Source organism: Barbus barbus (genome assembly GCF_936440315.1).
Source record: "Barbus barbus genome assembly, chromosome: 21".
Classification (NCBI taxonomy): domain Eukaryota; kingdom Metazoa; phylum Chordata; class Actinopteri; order Cypriniformes; family Cyprinidae; genus Barbus; species Barbus barbus.
Window position 1 is genome coordinate 8,354,045 of NC_136749.1, and position 24,332 is coordinate 8,378,376.

Consider the following 24,332-nt stretch of genomic DNA (forward strand, 5'->3'; position numbering starts at 1 on the left):
ATGAAAACATTTTGATTAAAAATAAATAATTTGAAAGAATGCCAGAAGTATTAAATATTAAATAGATATATAATTCACAAAACTGGAAATAGCTCAAGATAAATATTTATTTTAATTTGGATTAATAAAATAATAATAAAAAAATTGAAAAAGCTCCTGAACAATGCTCAATATCTAAGCCTACATTTATTCATTACTAGACTGATTGTTCTACAAAATAGTCAAAAATTCTAAATATATATATAAATAATTATACTGTATTAATATTTATAATATTATATATATATATATATATATATATATATATATATATATATATATATATATATATATATATATATATATATATATATATATATATATAATTCACAAAACTGGAAATAGCTCAAGATAAATATTTAATTTGGATTAATAAAATAATTACAAAATTTGAAAAAGCTCCTGAACAATGCTCAGTATCTATTGGTAGCCTACATTTATTCATTACTAGACAGTTTGTTCTACAGAATAGTCAAAAATAGTCCTATTTATTCTTATCAACAGTACAAATAATGTATATGGCCTTGTAGAATTTAAAATGTGTATTACATTAACAAAATTAATTGTATTTTTTTTTAAATGGTGCAAACATATAACTAGACTTTAGTAACAGTTGTGCTACATTTCAAATGTGGATTGCAGTCAACTAGCTACACAGACACACAACAAGGATCACTTTTAATAAAGTTTCTAAATGTTACAGTTATGATCTGCAGATATTACACAACATTATGGAATAAAACTACAGGCTGTATTATTTTGAAGAATCGCCTGTTATATTTTGATGTAAGCCATGTTCATGTCCACTAGAGGGCAGACAAACTCATAAATAGTAGCCTAAATCAATTCAATCATCCCCACCTGTTGGTAAAAAGGTTTATCCTCTGGTTGTTATCGAGTAACTAAACTAGTCCTGTGCTCATTTAAAATAACAAGCAATTTGACTTTTTAAAGTGACAGGCACTGCTATTGACTGAGTTATACAGATGCACAGTAATTACAGTCAGTCAGTCCCCAGCAATTGAAGTTGTAAATGCAAGCTGTGTCGATATACAGTATAAGCCGAAGACTGATTTTAAGAATAATGTGTTTTGCTCTGAACTGGAATACAGAAATTGGCCTACATTTGCACTGCAATTTTATTACCACTGTGGAACTAAAAACCAGACACATTTTTTTAAGGGAGTGGCTTTAACCGATTCATGACTGATATGAATAGGCCTATGTTTCTGCTTTACTATTAGAGAATTACTTTTATTATTTGAAGTAAATTTCTCAGTTTGAGATTTGATGGGTAAAAAAAAAAAAAAAAATTAAATAATTTTGCATGCATACAATTAGAGTATCGATGTTTCGTCACTAAAGGTTTTATTTTTATAAAATGGACTTATTGACAACATACATTGATTAATGCAAGGCTGGATGTATCCAGTATATGGCTTTTGTGGATAGGTTTTCACCCAATTAGCCTGTTTCTGTTCAATATACTTTGGTTCCAGAGCTAATTCACTCAAGATGTGAAAGGGAAACCTGTGATCTAATGCAGATCTAATGACTAAGTTTACAAGAAAACACATTTATTCCATAATACAATATATTACTGGTATATTGTTGAGTCATTTAAATGTGAAATAGCTGTAAACTGTACAAAGGCACTTCAGATGTCCTTAATAACTGCAAAAATAACAGTTCAATAAAAATATTGATAGCTAAGACATTAGCTAGGAGATGACTAAGGATAATCTGAGTTCATACATTTCAAGTTTAAACAATTTTTCAGGTGCTATATGTCATTATTGTTATAAAATTGTTATTCGGGGTGAGACTATCTGTGTGTGTGTGTGTGTGTGTGGATGTATTGGTCTGTAGTTGTATTAATGTTTTTGGAAAGTGAACAGGTTCTCATTAACTCCTTATGAATCAGCTCCTCTTGCCCTGCCTGTGTGCATTGCTCTGAATGAAAGGCTCGTTCTGATTGGCCGTCTGAACAGTGGCAGGGCTGATAAACCCCCAGGCTTCCCTGCTGTTCCACATCACTCTGCTTTGCTCTGTGTGTGTATACGTGTTCTTGTATGTGTGTTTGAAACAAACAGAAAGCGTGTAAGGACCGACGAGAGGGAGGACTCTTCTGTTTGCCTGACACTGTAAGTACAATGAAAGCAATTAGATGAAACTGAGATATTTTGAGCGTAACACTTGTTGAGCTTTGAGAACACAGTCCAGGTACAAGGTCCAAATACAGGACTGGGGATTTTTTCAGGTTGATGGCATGTATAACTGCTGAGGTGGTTTGTCTTTACTTTCTTTTCTACATTTTGTTTCATATTCTAATATACTGAGTTCAAATAATAAAAAAAGAAAAGCTGAAATCACTGTGACAAGTCAAATGTAAGCAGACTTTAGCTTTTACTCCATTTTTACAGCACCTGCTTCAGTACAGCGTGACGTGTCATAAAGATATCTGAACTTGACAATCCATGTGTCTTTTGAAGCTTTACAAATCAAAATCACACTGATAGGAGATCAGTGATTTGATCTGATTTAAGATTTTATATGCATTTTTTTCTGAAAATTCTCTTTTGGAACATTGGGACAATAGTTGATTCATTAAATGCTTCTTTGCATTTGCTGGTTTGTTTATATTGAGAAGCATTCCTAATATTCCTATCGTATTCCTATATTAAAAGTGCTTGCAAAGTACAAAAATACATTATATTTTTGCACAGACTTTTATTTTGGGGATAGGGTTAGGGTTTGTTAATATGTTCATGGTTTGTCCTCAGATACTTAATGTGTTTTTGCTTGTTTGTGTGCATGTGTAAAGATGAACAACTTTAATAATACTTACTGGTACGTGATCAAAAAGATCGGTCACCTTCTGGATGAGTCATCACATGCACACACACACACACACACACACACACACACTGACACGTCTCAATCCATTTGTATTATGTGGATTAGTGTGAAGAGATAACAGGCATACAAATAATTAGTAGTAGCCACTGTCACCAACCCTGCTGACAAAGCTCATTTCGAACAATGATTTGATAGTCTTTTTCTATTACATTTGCTCTAACAGTTTAATTTAACGTCAAATTTACCTATGTGTACTGTGAGGACAATCAGTGTAATGGATTAAATCAGTAGGATTAGTGTGAATTAGCTGCACCATTAACGCTATTGATTGCAAAACTCATGTCAATGATAAATGATCATTGATATTTTTTTATAGTATGTATTTGGCAACCTCTCTGATGTTCTTATCAGCAGAATATTGCTACTGAGGTGAGGTGATGACATGGATGATGGCTGATTATGTTTTAGCATACATTTTTGGATTCATTTTCAAATTCACACAAATTGTTTCCAAATATGCTGCAGGGTTATTATTGTTAAAGAAAACTAATTGATTTAACAAAAACATTTGTAATAGTTTTAAAGCGAAAAGAAAATAATTACAGATTTAAATGAAACTGTAAATAAGAACAAAAAAATGAAATATTAATTCAACTGTAACTGTATTTATATACTACCATAATAATAATGACATGTATTATTTATTTATTATGCTATGCGAATTCTTACAATGAAACAATGGAAATAATTACTGCAAGTAATTTATATGGTTGAGTATTTTCTATAACTACATTTCATGACTTGGACATGTGACCTCTGGTTGTTTATTTCCTGTGAAGAATCTGAGAGTAAGGTTGACCATGGAAACACTCTCAAGAACACTAATAACCTATAATTAAGTCTTTAAGTATTGTCAAGTATGGTTACCCATACTCGAAATTGGTGCTCTGCGTTTAACCCATCCAAGTGCACACACACAGCAGTGAGTAGTGAACACAAACACACACACACACACACACACACACACAGCAGTGGGCAGCCATGCTGCAGCGCCCGGGGAGCAGTTGGGGGTTCGGTGCCTTGCTCAAGGGCACCTCAGTCGTGGTATTGAGGGTGGAGAGAGCGCTGGACATTCCCTCCCCCCACCTACAATTCCTGCCAGGGGCTCGAACTCGCAACCTTTCGATTACGAGTCCGACTCTTTTGTCTTTTATTCTCCACACTGAGAGATTCTACTTCTATTTTAGTCAAAAACATGGATGCCTCAGAGTTCCGGAGACGTGGGAAGGAGATGGTGGACTATGTGGCCGATTATTTAGAGAACATTGAGAAGAGGCAGGTTTACCCTGATGTGGAACCTGGATATCTCAGGTCACTGATTCCTGAGGAGGCCCCGGAGGAGGCGGAGAGCTATGAGGATGTGGTCAAAGACATAGAGAGGGTGATCATGCCAGGGGTGAGTCAGTGCTGACCAGCTTTTCTTTACAGTCATACTATGGTTCTCAGATCTCAGATCTGGTGTGAACAGATTTTTAATGACTTAAGCTATGAACTCTATTTTTGACTGGTAATATTTCTTCACCCTTCATATTTTAATAGACATTTTTCTTTATGTCAATTTATGTATGGTGCATATTTTACAAATATTTTTTTTTTTTTTGTGTGAACTGAACAAAAATAGTCTAAACATATCACTAGCAAAAGTTGTTTTGTTTACCTTACTTAGATACTCAGGTATTTGTAGACAACATTACTGAATGAAAACATTTTATGTTAATTATTATTGAAATATTATCATTGTTTTAAATTTGACTGGCTTAATTTATATTGCTGCTGCTGTTGTCACTGTCAGTTAGCTGTCATGTGGATCAGAGTTCATATGTTCACTGATTTAAATTGGTTGATCCTCACCATGGTTGAGAATTGTCTGCTGAGGTACTGTGCATCTCATTGCAACTTGTTTAATACATTTGTCTCTTAGCATAAATGTTTGCCTTTAGTTTTAAGAGGCAATACTACCCATATTATGTAGATGGCTTTGAAAATAAACATAAATGTTAAAAAGATTAGCATTGTTAAATGCTAAAAAATCTTTGGTTGCTCTAACAGATCTTTTAACACTCAGTAGACTGACTTTTATTCATTAGATGAACTAAAGTTTTTAAGTTGTTGGTTGCTAGTTGAGTTAACATAAAAAGTTGATTGTGATAGGCTGCCTTATTTTTTTTGCACTAGATCAACTTTTTTTTTTTTTTTTTTTAAACAGTGTACAGTGGAACAAATATGCAATATTGTTCATGTTAACATTTGTGATGATAGCAACCACTGTTTATTGACAGTGATTAGAGAAGAATACTTTTTTTTTAATTATTATTTAAATAATATGAAATATTCATGTCTCTATTTATCTGTATTTTTAAAATGTATCTGTTTTTATTTATTTACCCATTTTTTACAGTAAAAACAATATGAATGACCTACAAAAATAATAAATAATTTATTATTTCATATAACATTTTTTAAAACTTTCATCAGGAATATAATGCTTCAGCATATTGGCTATTTATTACTTACAAAGCACATATTAATGCTTTATTCTGCATGACTATATTTTAGATCCCTACTCCATGCCTAAACTTAACAACTACTTTACTAACTATTAATAAGCAGCAAATTAAGAGTATATTGAAGCTAAATGTTTAGTTAATAGTTAATTAATATTGAGAATTGGTCCAAACATTTGAAAGAGTGTCTTTAATAAAAACCTTCTGGTTATAGACATACAGTAGAGCTCTTGTGAAATTTAGTTGAATCTGTCTTTTTAAAAATGTGTCTTTGATGGTTTGAATTAATTTTATCTTAAGTTTATGTTAATGGCATTATGTCCATCATTTAAACAGATATTCTACCAAGCAGTTAACAGATATGATGATGTGGTTATACACGATGTCAAGGACAATGCAAATATTCATACATCTGTGTGATTTATCTTGTGCAGATAAAGATTGTTTTACTACCTGGTGTCCACATCAAGAGACCCTCAAGGTTTTCTCTCATTAGACATATTCCATAAGTCCACCTTTAGAGGGGCTGTAGGCTGATAGTTAGGAAATGAATCATTAAACTCTGACCTGGGGTCAGAGAAAAGCCTCCCTCGCCCCTTCATTTCATAGCTCAGAGGAAAAAACAAACACTTTAATTCAGTTGAAGGTATTAACCTTCCCACTGTGTCCAATTAGACCAATTTTCCCTTTCAGAAGTCTTGTTTTAATAGTCGTTTAAAAGTGTGTACTTGGGCTAATGAATGACTCACAATAGGAAAATCCTGCAAGAGAGACACAGACACACAGTGCCTCAAGCTCTCTCCTAAACACATGGAATAATTTAATCTAGCCTTCATAATTTCATCTAACCTTTAACGTTCTGAGCGAAAAACCCTGATGTCACTATTACTGAAGTCATAATCCCTGTTCAAAAGAGCAAAGGTGAACAACAATAGAACAACCAAGCTATATCTGACAGATCACAGTCCACCGTCTTAGGTGGCTCTTTTGCTTGAAAACATGCTTAGCAAATGGTTTTAAAAAAATGATCTTTTGGTGTTTTTTTCATGAAGACAAATTTGAAATGAATGTTTCTACATGTTGCACTGTTTCAGGTGACACACTGGCACAGTCCGTACTTCTATGCATATTTTCCTACTGCCCACTCTTTTCCTGCAATGCTGGCTGATATGCTGTGTGGGGCCATTGGCTGCATTGGATTCTCTTGGGTATGTATTTTTTCTCTCTCTTTCCCTGTACATCCACCTATCTGTCTATCCATCTAGTTAGCCATCTGTCTGTTCCTCCGTTGAACCATCTATACATCTATCCATCCATCTATTTTGCCTCCTGCTAGTCCATCCATCCATCCATTTAGCAACCTGTCTGTCTGTCTTTCTCTCCATTTTTGCATTTATCCATTTAGCCATCTGTCTGTCCATTCATGCATCCATGCATCCATCCATTCATCCATCCATCCATTTTTTAGCAACCCCATCCATCCATCCATCCATCAATAATCCATCTGCTTTTCCATCCATCCATCCATTTTTTGGCAACCCCATCCATCCATCCATCAATCCATCTATCTATCCATCCATCCATCCAACATCCATCTGATTTTCCATCCCTCCAGCATCTTTCTGATTTTCCATCCATCATCCATCCATCCATCCATCCATCCATCCATCCATTTTTTTAGCAACCCCAACCATCCATCCAGCATCCATCTGATTTTCCATCCATCCATCCATCCATCCAGCATCTTTCTGATTTTCCATCCATCATCCATCCATCCATTTTTTTAGCAACCCAACCATCCATCCAGCATCCATCTGATTTTCCATCCATCCATCCCTCCAGCATCCTTCTGATTTTTTATCCATCCATCCATCCATCCATTTAATGTTTTTTTCTGTCCATGTACATATTTGTCTCTCCATTTAGTTAGCCATCTGCCTGTCCCTCCATTGAAACATCTATCCATCCATTCAGCCACCTGCCAGTCTGTCCGTCCGTCCATCCATCCATCCATCCATCCATCCGTCCATTTATCCATGACATCTGAAGCTCTCATCTTGCAGACTGATGCAAGATTTTATTTATCAATTAATAATTTTTTTCATTTATTTATTTTTGTAGGCAGCGAGTCCTGCCTGTACAGAGCTGGAGACAGTGATGCTGGACTGGCTGGGAAAGATGCTGAAGCTACCAGAGGATTTCCTGGCTGGTACAGAGGGCAAAGGGGGAGGGGTCATTCAGGTAAGATAATTAAGAAAAGATTGTATCTGCTAGTAGTGCAAGTTTAAAGATTTATGTGGTATCACTTATACACAGTGTTTTCAACCAAGGGTCTATGAAGGGGATCCATGTACTGCAGGGGGTCTTTGGAGAATATAAGATATTATATATACAGTACATATTTTTAAATTCAAGACATGTCTAACTATGTGAATGCATATTACCTTTAAACATCTGTTGTTCTGCGAAGGTTGATTCATATTATGAACACACAACAATTACACAATTTGGATTAAAAAAATAGCTTATCTGTATTCCCATCAGAATCTTGTGCCCAGTGTCAAAATGTGGACATTTTAAACCACTTTAATGCCACCTGGGTAACCTTAATCCATGTTTACGGCCAATTTCTTTTGAACAATAACAAATATCAAACACATGTCCCACACAACAATTTGTTTGTCATTGATTTTTTCTCTAGGCCCTGCAAATTGTCATGTCCTGTAGAAATTGCCTTTTAAGACATCAACTACACATGAGAGGAGCCAGTCAGGCAGGCGTGCGTTGAGAGCGGTCCGTGATCATTTCGTCACTATGGATGTAGCAGTTGAGCAGCTGTGACCATTTAGAGAGGGACACAGGAAGCACAGCGTATGGAAAGCCCACTGATGACAGTCGGTTTGATGCTCTGTCATTAAGATCGCTTTGGAGTGTGTGTGTCCTCCTACTGAATGGTTTTGTCTCTGGGCTTTTCAGAGAGCTCACTATGGCAACAGGCATTATTTTCACTGATAGCAAGCACTAATGAGGGAGTTTGTGGGTTTTGTAAGCAATGCCTCTCAGCAAAGGTGGGCATAGTAGAGAAGGGAGGAGAACAGGTGAAAGTAGAAGATATTTATGAAAGTACAACTAAGCATGTAGAAGTTTTCATGTTTTTGTTGAGTATCATATTTGATACATCAGGCTTTTATGGCTCATATAGAGAAATGTGGAGTTCATGCTCAAGGAGGAAAACGGAGGGAAAAAATATTTCATTCTTATTCAGAGGACCAAACTGAGCAAAAGTATGCAATTTGGTGCAGATGCTAATATTTATATGACCAAAAAAAGATAAAATTCTGATAGCTTTTAATGTAAATCAATGAGATCTTTACAACAGTATAGCATACTGCTTAAATAAAATGCATATAAATATCAGCTGTCAAACTAATTTTTTTTTATATTTGTATTTGATGCATTTTAACATTATTTTTCTAAAAAGATTATTTATTGATAATATAATATAATGTAATAGTCCATTTTCAATCCACTCATCTTGAAATACTACTAACACTATACAAATATAAACATAAAACTTATATTTACTTTATACAAATCAGTAAAGATTTCCCAGCAAAAAGTTCACAATGCACCGTGATTGTCAGGGTTCTGTCGTGTCTGTCATGTGTTCCCGCCTCATGTTTCCTTATTTGGTTTGTTTCCTGTCCTTGTTTCATGTGATTATTAGTTCATTCTGTTCAGGTGTGTTTGTCTCATTAGTGCATGTATTTAAGTTCCTGCTTGTTGAGTTTTGTGTTGTCTGGTCTACTCGTTACTCCCCGGTGTTTGATGGCCCTGCCCTGCCCTGCCCTGCCCTGCGCTGCCTTGCCTTGCCTTGATGTCATCAGTAAAGACTATATTTTGAAGTTATATCCTCGTTTGCGTGTCCTTGATCCTCCCTGCTGTGTGCACCGTGACAGTGATCTGAGTGAGGATGTTTTTAGATTTTTTTTTTGTTTTAAATAAAAGGCCTTTTACTTGTTACAAGTATCAATCAGATGACCGAAGGCATGTAGTAGATTGAGTACAACATGTTTTTAGCAAAGTTAATCATGTTGATAGTTTAGAGGCCTTAGAAATTTGCATATTAAATTTGATACAGGTTAAATATCATTCATATTCATAGGGTTAAATAAGGTGAATATGGCATTTAATCAAAGACTTTGGAATTGAAAACACAAGTGTGGCTACAGTTTTCCAGATTATCCCGTAAAGTAAACCGAATCATTAGTAATCAGGACGTGGGTGTGCGCTGTCAGGCTTATGAAGGGAAATCAAAGACAGCTCGTGCCTTACAATGAGCTGAGGTGATCTGTATTGAGGGCGTTCGAGTGGAAGTCTTCTCATTCGCTCATTGTGGACACACAATACAGAGCTGGAGAGCTGATGAAAATTCATCACCGCTGCATTTACAATGTCTGCATCAGCAGCATCAGGGCATATTTATTGAGGTTGTTTCACTCAATGCAATATTTGAAATGAGGGAAATTATGTCTCAAGTAATATTGAACATGTCTACCAATTGTGAGACCTGCTCAATAAAGACTGCTTTTGAATTTCCATAAACAGCAACAGTGTTCAAAGTATCAAGTATGAATAAATATAATGTGTTGTGTGTTTGTACAGGGCACTGCCAGTGAAGCTACTCTCATAGCTCTTCTTGCTGCTCGTTCCAAAATCGTCAAATTGATGCAGGCTGACCATCCTGACAGATCTGAGACAGACATTATAGCCAAACTAGTCGCCTACTCATCTGATCAGGTAAAACAACAAGCTTGGATGAAAGACTGCTGCAGATGTATCTTTAGTCTAGACTAATGACCTGCAAGATAATACGCACCATTCAACAGGCACTGTGACAATGGCATCATGTCCATCTGTAAGTAGGGATGAGTATCTGTTAATGGGGATGAATAGCAAGAATTCTTATTGAATGGAAATGTCAAACAAAGTGAAAGGGTCATGCAGCAGGATAATGTGAAGAACCACTTGTTTATGAATGTGCTTACAGTATATGTGTGCCTGACTGGAAAGCATGAATTTGGTTATGTTTTTTTTTAAAACAAGATCCTTTTCAGTGATCAGCAGTGTTTTCTTGATATTTCAGGCACACTCATCGGTGGAGAGGGCAGGTTTGATAGGTGGTGTAAGGATGAAGAAAATTCCCACCAACAATAAGTATTCTGTGCGAGGAGCTGCACTGCAGAAAGTTCTAAAGGAGGACAGAGCCGCAGGACTCATACCATTTTTTGTATGTGTATCTCTAATAACTACAACCTTCGGTAACACTTTATTTTGATGGTCCCTTTTGAACATTCTGTTGACAATAAGTAATGTTGCAACTACATGTCAACAAACTCTCATTAGAGTATTAGTAGACTGTCTGCTTCATATCTGTTAACTCTTTATTGAATGGTCTCCCAGCAGACACTCTACTGACAATAAGTAACTTTGCAAGTACATGTCAACTTAATCTAACCCTAACCCTACCAGTCTACTAATACTCTTTAATGAGAGTTAGTAGAAATGTAGGTGCAATGTTATTTATAGTCAATAGAATGCATTAAAGAGACCATCAAAATAAAGTGAAACCCTTCTTTTAAACAGCACAACTATTGTCTTAAGGGTAACACTTCATTTCAATGACCAGTTTTCGCTATTAACTAGTTGATTATCAGCATGCATATTCCTAGCATATTGTCTGCTTATTAGTACATATATAGCATATATTGTGCATGGCCATATATTAGATCCTTTATTCTTACCCCATACCTAAACCTAACAACTACCTTACTAATTATCAATAAGCAGCAAATTAGGAGTTTATTGAAGCAAAAGTCATAGTTAATAGTTAGTTAATGGCAAGAATTGGTTCCCAAACAAAAGTCTGACCAACTTAAGAATTCAAAATTTGTGTGCTGTCAAACTTGTGTTGATTTTTTCTATTTACATGTGGGGGTTTTTTTCATTTGCAGCGTGTTGAATTCTCTTGGCCATCATAAAAAACGCATAAAATAGCCAATACATTCATCAAACCAACTACAGATTTTTGGTTTATAAGTTTTTACATTAGTAACACAATATATGGGGGACTTCTGGTGGTCAGACATGGGATTTTATATAGTATCAAGTACAGTAATTCACATCTTTTAAGTATTTTTGACACAAAAAGCTCTAGTCAGCTGGGAAATATATAGTTCTATTTATTATCATTGTTTTTTTTAACCCTGATATCATGGCAGGTGATGCTGCAGAATTTGCGTTCAAATTTTACTGATTAACCCTTACCATTAGAACGATTCCAGACGCTATATATAAAAAGTGCAAAATTACAGAATCAGTCAACGTCATGGTAGAAAGATAGCAGCCACTCAGACTGTTAGAGAGCACAAAATGAGAACAAATTGGACATTTGTCTCTGCTCTTTCTCTGAACCTGTCCCCCCCGCGGTCTGCATGATGGTTAATGCTGTTTGGAGAGCCTGTTTTCTGAATCACATTAGTCAAATTAGCCCCAGGCTCAGCCAGCAAACCCGTGTTAGAAGAATCACAGCGTAATGGCAAACCAAGCAGGAACAATTTTTTTTGTGACCAAAATATATAGCTCCAATAAATTTTTCATTGAACATTCTAGGTTCGGATAAAGAAATGTCTTATTTGTAGTACATTTAAATATAAAAATGAACACATGATAATCCATCTATATTCTGGATGTTTCTCTTAGTTTTGTGCGACATTGGGAACAACTCCATCCTGTGCATTCGACTGCATCACTGAGCTCGGCCCTATATGTAAGATTGATTTCCATTTATTGTTATTTTCCTTTGTATCTAATTTGTGTGGCAAATCAGTATTTTGATGAATATTACAACAGACACACTGTCATTGTTTCTATGTCAGGTAATGCAGAGAAAATATGGATGCACATTGATGCTGCATATGCTGGGAGTGCATTTATCTGTCCAGAGTTCAGACCCCTGCTCAATGGCGTAGAGGTGAGATAACATTCAAATTATACAGCATGTTCTTAATCACACTTCACAGGGTGCTCTTAAAGCTCAGAGAGGCATGAGTGATAACAGAAGAGCAATCTGTGCCGGGCTCAAACTATTGATCCTGTTACTTTAGGAGCGGAGTCGTGTGTGTGCGATTGAGAATATTTAAATGTCACAAATGATGCAAGCTGGCATGAGCGATGACTTGTGGAATGGGCGGGATATTAGAGATCCTCGATCGTCCTTTGAGTTGTCGTGGAGCCCAGCTGGGTGTCACAATGATAAGGGTAAAGTAATTTCCTGAGGCATAGGAAGACCTTTAGATAAGTTCCTTTTTTCCCTCGCTAAAGAAATATCGCTGTTTATTAGCAGCACGAGTTCAAACAATAGTGAAGACTGTGCTCCCCTGCACAGACAGTGGGTTTTATTATTGACCGGAGTGACAGCCAGCTGCTGTTTCCTGTGTGGTGTTGGTTGCCAGGAAGTGAAAGACAAGCAGGACTCAGCGTGGCAACAATCAAACCATCATGGCAGTGTCTGCCTTTATTGCGGAAGATGGAAAGGATATTGGAAAGGGGAGAGTGAGCAAAAAGATTAGAATTTGTGATAGAGGCTCTTTTTGAATGCTCATTGGAAAGATGCTGCAGTTGATTATGAGTTTGATTAATAATATGCTATGCGTCAGAGTCAAAAATTGTTGATATCAGGCTACGATAACAGGCAGCTGAAAGTTGACTCATCTTTATTTTCAGCAAGCCAAATTCCAAAATCACAATCTTTATTTTAGCACAGATTTCTGAGTTATAAAAGAGGCTGCAAAACTGAATGAATATGTAAATACTAGTAAGTAATCTTTATTTATATAGCACCTTTCACAGACAAATGCCACAAAGTGCTTCACAACACAGATTAAAATCAGAAATCCGTACAGTATAAATAAGGTCAAAACAACACAAAAATCATAACAGCCCAAAATAGCTAATTAAAAGCTTGAACAAATAAATAAGTCTTAATATAGCTTTTAAAAGTATCCACAGAGTCAATAGAACGCAAAGAGGGCGGAAGATCGTTCCAAAGCCTAGGAGCAACAGCCTGGAAGGATCGGTCACCTCTAGTCCGGAAACAAGTGCGTGGAACCTTCAGCAGAGTTTGATCCACAGACCTCAGAGCCCGGGCAGGGGTATAGGGCTGGATCAGATCGCTGAAGTAAGAAGGAGCCTGACCATGCAAGGCTCTGAACGCTAGAACCAAAGTTTTAAATTTGATCCTATACGACACTGGCAGCCAATGAAGTTGTTTTAAAATAGGAGATATGTGGGTCCTCGTGTTAGTGCGGGTCAAAATTCTCGCTGCACAGTTTTGCACTAATTGCAGTCGAGAGAGCTCCTTCTTGTTTAAACATAAAAACAAACTATTACAACTATTACTAGTTCATTATAAGTCAATAATAAGTTTAGTCAATAATTAGTTTGTACTAGTTTTATTATAAATATTGACAAATCTAGCAATCACTTAATGAATAAATAAAGAAAGGATTGAGACTACAGGACTTTAGCTTTATCAACTGCTTTGGCATCTTTGTTGTTGGTGATATTCAGACCTATTTAAAATGATAGAAATTCTAGTAGCACTTTATTTTACAGTACGTGTACTTCCCTGGTACATACATGGTAAATATATTGTACCTACAGGCAAATGAGTGGTAACACAAGGTACTTACCTGAGGTGTATGTACATGGTAACAAATAAGAAACACGGCTGTACTTAACAGTCGTACATGCATGTAATTGTGTACGTGTGGGTAAGAACGGGCACTTACAGGTAGTGCCCATACATGGTAACTACTGTACTTGCTAATGTATATACATGGTAAATATGTTTTACAGTCCTATTTCCATATATTTACTATGTACATCTACCATCAATTTATACCCCCAACTTGAGTACCGCATAACTTGTTCTGTACATTAACTAATAGGTACATACACCAGTACTTACATATGTACCAGGGAAGTACACGTACTGTAAAATAAAGTGCTACCGAAATTCTTTTAAAATCCCAAACAATTTGAATTGCATTTAGATAAATATCTAAAACTAAATATCTATAAAACTTACCAGAGCCTCTCTGATGATAATGGAATGGAAATGTTGCTAATTTATCTAATAGGAGGTAAGTTTGTGACATGTTTTGTCCCCTTTGAGTTAGATGCATCAATTCACAACAAATCACATCAAAATTTGCTTCTCCTTTAGTTTGCAGACTCTTTCAATTTCAATCCTCATAAATGGCTCCTGGTCAACTTTGACTGCTCAGCAATGTGGTAAGTGTTTAGTGGCTCTATCAGTAAAATGCATATTTAATTTGTCCTCTGACCCGATCTACTGTATCTCAACATGCTATTGGTTGGCTTTGTCAGTCAACAGAGGAAACGGTCCCAGCTGCCCTTTATGTCAGCACCAGGCAAACAAAAATATTCATGGTTATATAGAGAGAAAATGCAAGACAAGAGTGTATCCCGTTCAGAAGGTTCTTTAAAAAATAATAATAATAATAATACTTTTACACAGCAAAGATGCATTAAGTATAGTCATCTATAATGTTACAAAAAATATATATATTTTAAATAAATGTTGTTCTTTTGAATTTTTCATTCATCGTAGGATAAATAATTGTTCCCAAAATACTAAGCAGCACAGCTGTTTTTTCTTGAGCAGCAAATCAACATATTAGAATGATTTCTGAAGGATCATGTGACACTGAAGACTGTAGTGATAATGCTTAAAATTCAGCTTTGCTATCACAGGAATTCATTATATTTGTGAATGTATGAGAGTAGAAAAAAAGTTATTTGAAGTGTAATAATATATCAAAATATTACAAAACCAACTGTTCAACGTTAGTGTATACAGTGGCCCCAAAGTTATTTCAACACTTAAGCCACATTTTGAAGATGTACTGTGTGATGTGAATGTCACTTCATCACATTAGAAAGAAAATAATTAAACTGAGTGGTGTCTGCAAATCTTGAAACCCCACCTTGACCCTGCCTTGATTAAATGGCAATAAAGTGAACCTTAAACCTTGAACCTTAAAACAAATTATGCAAATCCTTTTCTAAGAAATAACTTAGCCAATGACCATATTAGTGTATTAGGTATTGTAAATACACAAAATAGATACATACTTTCATATAAATGTGCTGCACATATAAAAAGGTTAATTTGTAGCAAAATGTGATTGTAAAAAAGGCATAATCCACAAATCAATAGTCTTGATTAAAGTCATTTATTACCTCACTTCCTCTTTGTAGGTCTAATGTTACATTTGGTTTGTGAGCCAAACTGATACTTTTAAATGACTATAGATAGATAGATAGATAGATAGATAGATAGATAGATAGATAGATAGATAGATAGATAGATAGATAGATAGATAGATAGATAGATAAATCACAATCAAAACAGACACACATAAACTGTAAAATAATGAATGTGAATAATAGCTTCATTGTCTCTTATTGAAAGGAACGCTGTGCTAACTTTGTTTAAAAATCCAGATAAACCATTTGCATTCATTTATTGGGTTGTATATTCATTTTTGTCACCTCAGGATACACAGTTTAATATCAATAGGATATTAGTTAGCTATTACTGAACATTCAAATAATAATGATATATGCTGTATGCACAGTAATGTCATATGACTGCTGTCTCCTACACTGCGATGAAGGTGAATGTCTCTGTGCAGGGTGAAGAAAAGATCAGACATCATTGGAGCATTTAAAATGGAGCCGCTTTATCTGAAGCATGATCACCAAGAGTCAGGTAACCAATCAGCACTTAGCATTGCATACTTTATTTCATATTTATTTTGCTCTCACATATAGTTTAGCACTGGAAACTGTCAGTCATTATTGCAAAGAATAAACAATACTAAAACTAATAAAAGACTGAAGTGCATCAGCATGAGGCGTAAAGAGGATGACTATGATCCTCATTAATGAGACATGACGTTTTGTGCTGACATCCACTTTACGTCACACTGAAGACTCGATCAGATTATTCACCTTAGTGCTCTGCTGTCTTCTGTAAGCTTCTGCGTGCTGGTAAACAACAGCTTTCTAGCCTGCTACACTGACCTCAAGTTGATTTAAGAGTATTTTTGCATGTATTGTGAATTTGTGTGGCTATTTGGCAACAATACAGTATTTCACATACATGCTGTAAGTTATATATATCAAATAAACTGTCCCTAAAAATTATTTGGACACCAAGTTTACACTTAAAATGTATAAGCATGATTATATTATTAACTAAGTGACTTTTATTTTAGGATAGATAGATTCATTATTAGATTCATCCGTGCTGAAGCTATGCTGGAACACAGCCCACGCAAGCAAGATAATTCCGCACACAGCTGCAATTCCAGGTTTTCAAACAGAGATGGCGACAAAGAGGCAAAACTTACGGACTACAGCTTTAAGTAGTGGCATCAGGGCTTCTAGTTGTCAAATGTTAATGAAACATGTCCATAATTAATGTTATAAACTACACCTGTGGTTACTAAGCTAGAACACTCATGTGAACCCAACGCTATCTCACGGCAATTCGTACGTATTTTACGAGGTGGCTAATTCGTAAGAATTCATACGACCTCACTCGTACGATTTAGTACGATTTGTCTAAACCCCAGTGACGGGTAGGTTTAGGGGCGGGGTTAGGTGTGGGTCATTCGTTCAAATTCGTACGAATTGGCAACTCGTAAAATACGTACGATTAAGCAAAAATCGTATGAATTTGTACGAGTGAGGTCGCACGAATTGCCGTGAGATCTAACATAGTCTCATCCCAACTCATAACATATTGACGCTTGGTTTTTGCGTCGCTTTTTGACGCTCAAGGTACCCCTTTAGCGTCACTTTTCGATGTGAAGGGAAGGTAATTTTTTTAAATAGGAAACACTTAGCGTATATTAATCATTTTTAAATAAATTATGCCAGTACTTGCATCTGCCTCCTATATCTTGCGTTTTCTTCACAGATGGTAGGTTTAGGGGCAGGGGTTGGGTAAGTCACTATTTTGACTGTTTACATTGAAAAATCACACCCCTACATATATGCAATAATGGCAACCTTATTATGACGATAAAATTCCCAATAGCGCGTTAGCATATCGACGCCGAAAAATTACGCTTCCCTTCACGTCGAAAAGTGACACTAAAGGGGTATCTTGAGCGTCAAAAAGCGACGCCAAAACCAAAGCGTCAATATGTGACGACTTGGGATGAGACCGGGTTGTGAGATCGGGCTGGTGAACCTGATGCAAACTGACTTTATACATTCAATAAAAAAATCACCTTTACACTATGGGTACAAGTAATTGTAAAATGTCTAGAAACAGTCTATCATTTGTTTGCAGATGCCACTTTTTCGATTATTTGCTATCTAATTCAGTAGCAGTGATCTGATCTCCCATGTCTGTTATTTCCTCAAACATGTCCACCAATGAGCTGCTTGTTGCTTTCTGGGTATTTAAACATGGCTAAACAAAGACAGTTCCTGTGGTAATGTGTCTGTGGGCAGTGTGCAGCTGTGCAGGCGATTGTAATTGTGCTGACAGCTAAACAAAAGAGCAGCCCCGTCTCTAAAGCCAGTACACAACACACACACACGTGCATATGTGCATACACACCTTAAAGCCATTTCCATCATGAGCAACTTCCTGATTACATTACCAACAGGCTTGGCCAGATGGAAAAAAAGAACGATGTTCTTTTTATTGCTTGTTATGTAAGGAATCATTTGTGTGCTGTGTTCTTGTCTCATGGTATTATTTACATCTGAGCTTGCTTTTTAGTGTGATATGACTAAATATTGACATATTTTTTTCTATATTCATAGGACTTGTCACTGATTATAGAGTAAGTATACTGCATGCAATATGTGTGTGTGCAGGTGTGCGTGTCTAAGATAATATTTGTTTAGCCTGCTGATGACTTTTGTTAAACTATATTAGGTTAATATCTGAATGAATAACTTGTAAAGAAGTTCTGATAATATTATTACCTAGGTATCTTGGTAATTATCTAGTACAGAGGTTCAGTGACTGAAAAACAAAACAAAACAATAGATTGCAGGTCTTCTCTGATAAAGTCAAAAAAAAAAAAACTGTTATTGGAGAAAACTCTTTCCATATCTTTTGATGTTGGCATCAACGCCCATGAATGCAATCAAAACAGTGCATAATCTGGCTAAATATTATAATATATATTTCAGTGTTTGTTCAGTGTGTTGGGCTGCTAAATCCTGTTGTTATGTATTCATTATGCAGCATTGTTGCAATGTTTTGCTAATTTTTATATTAATACATTTTGTGTTTGATCTTAATGACGTTTATTTGCATGTCTGAGAAACACAAATATGGTACTTTAGACACCAATGAACTGCATAACGTCATCCATAGTTAGCAGTTATTTGTCTCTGTGTGCTCAATTGTTCGTTATACAGGACAAAATAAGTATTTTAATGTGTATTTAGGTCTGTATAGGTGTTGAGAAAAGGATATTGCAACCTTTAGTACAGGAAATACAAAGTTGTGTATTATCAGAAGTGTATGTGCACTGGTTTGTGTATTTATGTGAGCACAGTTCATATGTCATGTTTCATCTCATCTCCCTTCAGCACTGGCAGATCCCATTGGGTCGTAGGTTCCGCTCTCTCAAGATGTGGTTTGTGTTCCGTATGTACGGACTCAAAGGTCTCCAAGCATACATCCGCAAGGTAACTGCATTTAATCCATGCTGTCAATCAAGTTAGCCTTGCCAATCACATCTTATTTGGCTCCACAGTTGATCTGAAATGACGCAAATGAGTGTTTTTTCTTCAAAGTCTTCACTATATGTTCTGGACATGTACTGGTGAAGATTCTATGTTGAGCATACACAACCTATTTTTAAAGTATTTGTATGTTTTTGTTAGATTAAATTTAGTAAAAGATTATAAAGATCCATCAGAAAACTTTTTTTCTTCAATCAGTACTTCAGTAATTCTGAATGACTCTTGCTGACTAGACAGTAGCCTTAAGGTATAACTGTCTGAGATTGAGGAAATTGTGTGGTCAGATTTGATTCTAGCAGTCAGCATTGAAAAAAAATGATTACTGATAAACTTAAGCTATTTAGGACAATTTATTCTACATGATTAGCACATGATCATTCCCTGGTCTGGTATTTTGGTTGCTTATTTGAATCTACAGGCTGCCCTCTGCTGGTATTCTTGAAGTATTTCACCAAAAGAGGAAAGCTGTTATTATTTACTCACCTATTATTTATTGGCAGCGGCTATTTACACTAAGTGAAAATAGGAATATTTTTTTTAAAGATATGCTATTTACACTAAGTGCAAATAGCTATAGATTCTATTTACACTGTTAAAATAGCAAGATTTTCTGCTATTAATACAACTTATTGCAAATAGTGTCAATTATCTGCACCTCAGTATTGTCGTACATTATAAAACAGTACACAATAATAGCGTATTGAGTTCAAATTATAGTTTTAATTCAAATTATTAAATGGATGCCACCTTATTGAGACAATAAAATAAACAGCTACCCTAACCCTACACGATACTCTTATTTTCAACTTTTTGATTATTTCCTTCGTTTTTATTTAAAATTAATGCCTTTCTAATGCAATATGAGATTTGAAAAGAGAGGAAAAAAGTTTGGCAAAAGAAGGGCTCGAACTCGAGTCGATCGCGTCAAAAAGCATGTATTATACCACCTAGTACCTACGCCACTGAAACTGATGCTGAATTGGGGTCTTTTTTTAAGGGTTAGAGAGTCGGACTCGTAATCCAAAGGTTGCGGGTTCAAGTCTCGGGCCGGCAGGGATTGTAGGTGGGGGGAGTGAATGTCCAGCGCTCTCTCCACCCTCAATACCACGACTGAGGTGCCCTTGAGCAAGGCACCGAACCCCCAACTGCTCCCCGGGTGCTGCAGCATAAATGGCTGCCCACTGCTCCGGGTGTGTGTTCACTGCTGTGTGTGTTCACTGCTGTGTGTGTTCACTGCCGTGTGTGTGCACTTTGGATGGGTTAAATGCAGAGCACAAATTCCGAGTATGGGTCACCATACTTGGCCGTATGTCACTTCACTTTTCACTTTTTTAAATAGCATTTGCCAACTAGGTCGGGCTATTTGCACTTAGTGAAAATAGACACTCCGATATTTATTAAGCTGTTAATTTAATTTAATTTAATTTAATGCTTGTGTGTCTGCATTCTGTTGAACACAATAGGGGCGAATTCCATGAAGACATGCAAGAATTTTTTTTATTATTATTCTTTTCATAAATCATTGTTGCTGTGACAGTTTCACACTAATTAGCTGCTTAATTTCATGTCTTGTTCATCTTGTTTCAGCATGTAACACTGGCCAAAGAGTTTGAGTCTTTGGTGAGAAATGATCAACGCTTCGAGATCTCAGCTGATGTTGTGATGGGCCTCGTCTGCTTTAGACTCAAGGTCAGAAAAAAACTTTACAGAAACAAAAACATCTCTTCCTGTGGTTATAATTGACTCAGTGAGGTGGACTAAATTGCAGTATGATTTATTTAAATTTCCACTGACATGCAAAGAGAGCAGCACAAATTACACAAAATGATGTTGTTAGTATTTACAACAGCAACACAGAGGAAAAAAATAACTCTGATACCATAAGACATTTCATAAAACTAATTTGATTAAAAAAAATAAAATTGAGAATAAATTGACCAATTATTGCATCATAAAAAAATCAAAAGTATAAACAATATATTTAAATAAATATATTTAATTTGAGTTATTTCTGTACTAAAACTGAAAGTAAACGAAAATGAATTTCTTTTTTTTTTTTTTGTATTATATTTAATTTTTTTTTTTTTTATTTTTTTTTTTTTGTTTATTTTAGTTAACAATACTAATCTAATGAATATTTTATATATGTGACCCTGGACCACAAAACCAGTCATAAGGGTAAATTTTTCGAAATTGAGATTTATGCATCATCTGAAAGCTGAAAAAATAAGCTTGTTAGGATCAGACAATATTTGGCCGAGATACAACTTTTTGAATTTCTGGAATGTGAGGGTGCAAAAAAATCAAGATATTGAGAAAATCGCCTTTAAAGTTGTCCAAATGAAGTTCTTAGCAATGCATATTACTAATCAAAAATGAAGTTTTGATATATTTACAGTAGAAAATTTACAAAATATCTTCATAGAACATGATCTTTACTTAATATCCTAATTAGTTTTGGCATAAAAGAAAAATTTATCATTTTGACCCATACAGTGTATTTTTGGCTATTGCTACAAATATATCCCAGCGACTTTTTTTGTGGTCCAGGGTAACATATAACCTAGTTTTATATATAGCCCTGATATTATGCTGATTGGTTTACTAAAACTCAGTCCAAATAGTCAATTATAAAGAAGTGCTTAATATACTGGACTTGCTTGAGTCAAGTGTCTTTTTTAGCACATTTTTTAGATCAGTGAGCAGTTACAAAATATCCTTACTGAGCTGTGTGTTAAACCCTGCAGGGCTCCAATGAATTAAATGAAACTCTGTTGAAGAGGATCAACAGCGCACGTAAGATCCATCTGGTACCATGCCAACTGGCAGGCAAATTTGTTCTGCGGTTTGCTGTGTGCGCCCGCACTACTGAGTCACGGCATGTTCAGGAGGCCTGGAGCCACATCAGCCATCTGGCTTCAGAGCTGCTTCAGGAACTGCCCCACTGACCACTGTGGTGGGCATCACATCTTAAGTCAAATGGGTGATCTGCACCACGTCTGCTATCCACACTGTCTTACTTTCACTCTACTGCTGCAATTCTTTCTACTATTTATTGTCAAAATGTGTGTATGTTTGTCACAAAGGTGTCCACCAAGAGCGCAGAGCATCTGTGTCTTTGTGAGCTTGATCATACGTGTCCTCTGCTGTGAGCAGTGTTTTTTTTTTCACAAACAATTGTACTGTTGTATACTTGTGCACTTGAAAATGTGTCTATATTGAAAATTAAATATGTTTTGTAAGATATTCAGAGAATGTTTTCTCTGAATAAGTGTATAAAGGAAGTCAAAATGCTTTACCGGAGCATTGTCCTTTATTTTTTTTTCACTATAGCTTTGCTCACTAGTGTTGCATTTTCATAAAGCAAAATCAAATATAGAGCCTAATTCCTCTTTTCTTTCTAGCTTTGTTCTTGACTCAGCTGCAGCTGCTGTGATGAGATACCTCGCCAACATTCTTTGACAGCTGTTGTGCCCGAATAGTTAAACAGATTAAACAGTAGTGCGTGTATGTATTAACATTGACAATAAAGTGCATTTCTCCCAAACTGTTGCATGTGAATTGCATATTGGAGTGTGTTGCAAGAGTACAGTTTGTTAATTCACTGAGTATCCATACTCTTCTACAATCCAGGTATAGGATTTTTCTGCTGAAAAACACCATCTGCAGTATCTGTGCTGAGAGCACTGCCACCAGTCTGCTGTATTTCTAAAATGCATTATGCTTTACTATTTAACTGTTAAAAATACTATGCAGTAAACAAGTACTTATAATTAATTTGTAAAATATTATTTTATAGTTTAAATGGATTGTTAATTGTTCTTAATAAAAAAATTAAAAGTAATAGTTAATTAGTAAAGCAATAGTTGTAGCCCCTACATTCTAATTATATATTTATACAACAAAAAATATCTGTAAATGTATAATAATGTACATTTTACTTTATCCATGTTGTACTTTTCTAGTTTTGTGTACCTGTAATATCTAAATATATATAAATAATGAGACCACTACTTTTTTTTTAAACTAGTGGTGAAGATATTTATCGTTCTTAAAAACATTAACAATGATAGATTAATTAATAGTAGAAAGTGATGTATTTTCTGTAGCAAGTGAATTGATATACACATGTTGTAAAGTACTGTTAGTAAAAGGTAGGTTTAATGTATAAATTGCATAAATTAGCCACTAGGCTTCTGGTGTCACTAAATGGAGTCAGATGTTGGCAAACCAGGAGTCCAATCAATGAAACAAGAATAAAGGTGTGGTTAAATTGACTTATATAAGCACCCAAACAGTGTCAGTGTGCCATTCACAAGCAGCATTAGCTGATGTGAGCCATGCTTTGCAAAAAAGAGATCTCAGAAGACCTACGATCAAGAGTTTGTGATATGCATGTTGTTGTAAAGGGTTACATAGTAATTTCAAAGACTTGATATTCATCAGTCCACAGTTAGACAAATTGTCTAACTATAAAGACCATATGGCACTGTGGCTTCTTTCCATAGAAGTGGACGCTCAGGCAAGATCTCGCCAAAAGCACAATGCGGAATGCTCAATGAAGTGAAAAAGAACCTTAGAGTAACAGGTAAAGCTGGTTAATATCTTCATGAGTCAACCATACATAAAACATTGAACAGGCATGGTATCCATGGTAGAGCACCACAAAGGAAGCCACTGCTCTCCAAACAAAACATTGCAGCATGCCTAAAGTTTGCCAAATGACCACCTTGACACTCCACAGCACTATTGGGAAAATGTCTTGTGGACAAATAGAATTGTTTGGGAAGAACATGCAGTGCTATTTATGCCGTAAAAAGAACATGACAACATCATCCCAACAGTGAATTATGGTGGAGGGAGCATCATGATTTGGGGCTGCTTTCCTGCCTCTGGACCTGGACCGCTTGTCATTGTGGAGGGGAAAATAAATTCCCAAGTTTATAAGGATATCCTACAGGATAATCTCAAGGTGGCTGTCTACAATCTGAAGCTCAG

The 24,332-nt window shown here is 35.7% G+C and overlaps 1 protein-coding gene across 2 annotated transcripts; it reads left to right on the forward strand.

Moving 5' to 3' along the window:
- Positions 1-2,069: 2,069 nt before the first annotated feature.
- Positions 2,070-22,878, forward strand: ddc (dopa decarboxylase). Of its 2 annotated transcripts, XM_079445028.1 has the most exons (14): positions 2,070-2,183; positions 4,146-4,354; positions 6,557-6,670; positions 7,584-7,703; positions 10,128-10,262; positions 10,609-10,752; positions 12,225-12,291; positions 12,401-12,495; positions 14,752-14,819; positions 16,247-16,323; positions 18,399-18,418; positions 19,179-19,277; positions 20,922-21,023; positions 22,082-22,878. In XM_079445028.1, the coding sequence occupies exons 2-14, from the start codon at positions 4,154-4,156 to the stop codon at positions 22,280-22,282; spliced, it is 1,443 nt and encodes a 480-aa protein (XP_079301154.1). In that variant the 5' UTR covers positions 2,070-2,183; positions 4,146-4,153; the 3' UTR covers positions 22,283-22,878. The 2 variants fall into 2 exon arrangements, with proteins under 2 accessions (XP_079301154.1, XP_079301155.1); XM_079445029.1 differs by lacking the exon at positions 2,070-2,183 and having other exon boundaries at positions 3,965-4,354.
- Positions 22,879-24,332: the final 1,454 nt, after the last annotated feature.